Raw genomic sequence first — 4,424 nt, forward strand, 5'->3', positions numbered from 1 at the left:
CTCAGGGCGCCCCCACCCACCCTCAGGGCATCCACCCACCACGTCTCCCCAGTGCCCTGGAAGAGAGTCTGTCCCCTTTTGTGTGACGTGGAACCCAACAGCTTTCCATCCGAAGTAGAAAGTCCTAAAGAAGCCATTCGCAGGGGGAAGGTCCAGCCGAAAGTCCAGTGGCAAGCTGGTAGCAGCTCATGTGGAGTTAGGACTCCTGAGTCGCATCCAGGAGTGTTCTTTGTCATTTGTTAGACTCAGGTTTACAGGGTCCTTTTTTAGGGTTTTGTTTTGTTCTGTTTTTTGAGACAGGGTCTCAGTATGTGAGTACCACATGGCTGGCCTGGAACTTACTATGTAGACCAGGCTGGCCTCAAACTCAGAGATCTGCCTGCCTCTGCCTCCCGAGTGCTGGGATTAAAAGCATGCATCACCATGCCCAGCTCTTTTTTTTTCTTTTTAAATTTTTTTTCTTGGTTTTTTTTTTTTTTTTTTTTTTTTGGTCGTTTTGAGACTGGGTCTCCCTGTAGCCCCAGATGGTCTGGAACTTGCCAGATAGACCGGGCTGGCCTCGAACTCAGAGATTCACCTGCCTCTGCCTCCCAAGTGCTGGGATTAAAGGCATGTGCCACCATGCCTGGCAAAAATATTTTTTTAATTTTATGTGTGTAAGTGTATTGCATGTATGTAAGTACGCCCATGTCATGCAGTGCCCACAGAGGTTAAAAGAGGGCATCATATCCCCTGAAACTGGAGTTATAGACAGTTGTTAGCTGCCATGTGGATGCTGGGAACCCAACCTAGGTCCTCTGCAAGAGCAGCCAGTGAGAGCTCCTAACCACTGAACCTTCTCTTCAGCCCCTAGTGCCCAGCTCTTTTCAAGATTCTTGATAGACCCGAACCCTTCAGATATGTCAGATTGACCATCCACCATCCCTTGGGGTTTGGGGATTGTTTTTCTCTCATGCTGGCTGTCTATCCCAGGACCTTGTGCATGCTAAACAAGTTCATCACTGACCTTCACCCTCATCTTCCCAAAACTATTGTGAATACTCTGCAGAACTCTTCCCTTCCCCTCCCACCTGTTTTCATCTCCGAGTCGATGAAAGTGTTTTATTAGATAACGAATAGCACCCAAGAACATTTTTTTCTGCGTTGAGCTCTTAACAGTTTGGAGGGGTAATTCACCCTTAGTATGCCCTTCTGTCGTGTGTATGTGTGTCTGCGTGTGTATGTGTGTGTGTGTCTGCGTGTGTGTGTGTCTGCGTGTGTGCATCTGCGTGTGCATGTGCGTGTGTGTCAGGTCTGGCTATGCTGGTGGGCTCCACTGATCTTCCTGCCTCAGCCTCTTGAGTAGTCTCTCTGCAGGCTCGTACCACCATGCTCAGTTTTCCCATCTCTTAACGTGTCCTGCCTTTTGTTGTAGAAAGAACAGTTGAGAGGTAGAGGAAAGTACAATGCAGAGATTGTGCTTATCTGGTTCCCTCTCTTCAGCCCCAGTCCCGTTGTGCTGGGCTCTCCTGAAAAGCTCCCGCTTATTTTGGGGTCTCTGCCTGTCATCCTCAGCCTTCCTCACCAGCATCGACCGCAGCCTCGCTGCTCACCGGGTGCCAGGTCGTAACAAGAACGGTCAGGAGGAAGTGTGCATCCTTGGGGCTAAGATAGCAAAAGCCACGTCAGACGCCACCAGTGGTCACCCTCTTTCAGGCTGGCACACCTGTCCAGGGCAGCTGGCCCCGCTTAGAGGAGTCCACAGCTGATCTGTTCATTTGACACTGTTTCTCAAGGCATGGTCTCCTGCATTTGAGGCTAGCCTTGAACTCCTGACCTTCCTGCCTCCTGCGTGCCAGAATAACAAGACACCCCGCCCCCCCCACACACACACACACGCACTTCCAGCCTGAGAGGCTTGGTGGCAACTGGCTGGCCAACCAGGGCAGCCCCAGCCTCCTCCCCCACAGGTGGCTGTCACGCCAGCGATGGCTGCCACCAAACATACCCGCACCTTGGTAGTGTCCTGGGCCAAAGTTCCACTCTCGGAAGCCTGGGGAAAAAGCACCTAAGCCCCAGAGGAAAAGGGCGCTGCATCCTGCTGCTCCCTGGGATGCCAGGAAGCCCAATGCTGGCGCTCCAGGGCAATCCTGTTCCCTCTCTGCACTATGTACGACTTGTGGCCCCAGGGTGCATGTAGCTTAAGGGTCTTTGGTCTTCCCCACATAGACTGTGAGCCGGCACTTCAGGAACATCCCGGTGAATGAGAAGGAGACCCTCGCCTACTTCATCTACATGGTGAAGGGCAACAGGGGCAGGCTAGACCAGAAACCGGAGGGCAGCAAGCAGCCAGAGTGATGCGGAGCAGGGCAGAAGCCATCCGAAAAGACTGCTGTGCAATGCTCGACACAGGTGATCCCTGCCACACCCAAGCCCAGAGAGACTGTTCGCTTCTATTGTAAATAAAGTTCTAGTGATGGATTCTGTAAATCTTTCTGTCAGGAAGATTATGTTCTCACAATTCAGTATGTATATAGAAAGTTTTAAGATAACTGCTTGGACTGAGAACACAGTATCATAAAAGGAATTAAAAACCGTGTCTTCTCTGTGAGTTCAAGGCCAGCTTGGTTTATATAATGAGTTCCAGGACAGCTGGGGCTACAGGGAGACCCTGTCTCAAAAGACCGAAAAAACCCGTGTCTTGCAGTATTCAACAAAGCCTTACATCAGTTCTGGAAACATGGGGTTCCAAACTTTTCTGGCAGTCACCTTGTACCAGACTGCCACAGATAAGCCCCAGCCCTGGTGGCATGACCCGGTGACAGCAGAGCGCCCCCACCCCCAGCAGCCTGCATTTGTTTGGGCTGGTGCTTGCCCACAGGGGACTGGGCAGTCCTGCTTTGTTGTAAACGTAACTGTTCATTAGCAAGTCTGTTTGACACTAGCGTGACATCCTGTCGTCCCAATCCCCGCCTTTGTGACCTGTAAGCAGTAAGCCTCAGTGTGTGTTAGCTAAGCGGGCTCACAGAGATGCCAGCCTTGTGGCATCTGCTTTATTACCCCTTCCTCGGAGACCTGTTTGTGCTGTTGCTCACCACCCAACCACTAGAGGCAGAGCAAACCCTGAGCCTCCACAAGGAGTTCTGGGTCAACCTGATCCTAAACAGTTGCATGTACAAAACTATCTTTTGAGGTCTAGAAACAGCAGCTCAGAGCTGGGCATGGTGGTACATGCCTTCGCCCCACCACTCAGAAGGCAAAGGCTGAAGAATGTGAGCTCAAACCAGCCTAGGTAGGACCCTGTCCTGAAAACAAAGCGAACTGGCGAGCCTGCAGGATGGCTTGGTGGGTAAAGGCATTTGCTGCCCAGCAGACAGTCTAGGTTCGACCCCTGGGACCCACGTGGTGGAAGGAGAGACTGACTCAAGTTGTCTTGACTGCCACACATGCTCCATGGCACACGTGTACACGCACACACACTAAATAAATGGTAAAAAACCCTTTTTTTTCCCAAATGGAAACAAGACCCTCCAGTGAGGGTCCTGGTCACTTTACTCTGGGGTGAACCACACACTGCGACCCAGTGTGCACCTGGCATCAAGTGATGAGTGCCCAGGCTCCTGTTTCCACTCCCTAGTTTACAACCTACAGGAGAGCTGCCAACCCTGATTCCCACTCAAGCCCAGCTGTGGGAAGACAGCGTGGCCGCCTCAGCTCCTGGGCCCTGCGAGGCCACTGCCACCTCTGCTCAGGCAAGAATGAGAGAAACCAGCCGCCTTTCACGGGGGTGCTGGCTAAAGTCACTTTTAAAGGTGATAATAATTGCTTAATTTTTTCATTGTTCAAAAAGTCAGATTCCTCTATAAGATTATAGCGGAGCCAAAGTACTCTGGGAAGGCAGCGCTTTCTGTCCAAGGGCATGCTTTTGCAAAATTCCTGATCAGTGCATTGAAGCAGAGCATGCGGACAGATGCACCTTAAATAACAAGAGGGCAGCAGTGGCAGGCCTGACAGTTTCAGTGCCTTCCCGATGCCTTCCCACGAGTGCCATCTCAGATCTCAAGAGCTAAGCCCACCTGGAGCCGTGGCAGAACGTGTGAAGATCTCGTTCTATGGAGCAGAGCACTGCACTTATGTGGAATGGGGCCGGTGGCGTTACTGTCACACGCAGTGCATTCCACCGCAGCCAGACTTCCACCAGTGTTCAAAATACATGCCTAGCGGACTCCACTGGTAGACCAAGGGTGTACCTAGGGTACCAGAGGTGTTCTGGCGGTATGCGAGGCCCAGCAAGTGTCTTCAGTCCGGCTGAAGAGTGGATGTTGGTCTCCGCCCAGCTGATGGAGGCATCAGGAGGACCCAGCAGGGCTGGCGTCTGAGGGCTTATGGAGCCTTGAGCTTAACCTGCCCTGTGGAAATGGCGGTGTCTTACTAAGAAAGAATCT

The 4,424-nt window shown here is 51.9% G+C and overlaps 1 protein-coding gene across 1 annotated transcript in view; it reads left to right on the forward strand.

Moving 5' to 3' along the window:
• The window catches only part of Sap30l (SAP30 like), a 9,838-nt gene extending 7,242 nt beyond the window's left edge, over nt 1-2,596 (forward strand). Inside the window, exons 4-5 of the mRNA XM_029567925.1 lie at nt 1,555-1,628; nt 2,209-2,596. Coding sequence (XP_029423785.1) covers nt 1,555-1,628; nt 2,209-2,337 — 203 coding nt within the window. The 3' untranslated portion in view covers nt 2,338-2,596. The remainder of the gene's footprint in view (nt 1-1,554; nt 1,629-2,208) is intronic.
• The last annotated feature ends 1,828 nt before the right edge of the window (nt 2,597-4,424 follow it).

The sequence above is a fragment of the Nannospalax galili genome, unplaced genomic scaffold (assembly GCF_000622305.1).
Source record: "Nannospalax galili isolate Female #2095 unplaced genomic scaffold, S.galili_v1.0 scaffold940, whole genome shotgun sequence".
Classification (NCBI taxonomy): Eukaryota; Metazoa; Chordata; class Mammalia; order Rodentia; family Spalacidae; genus Nannospalax; species Nannospalax galili.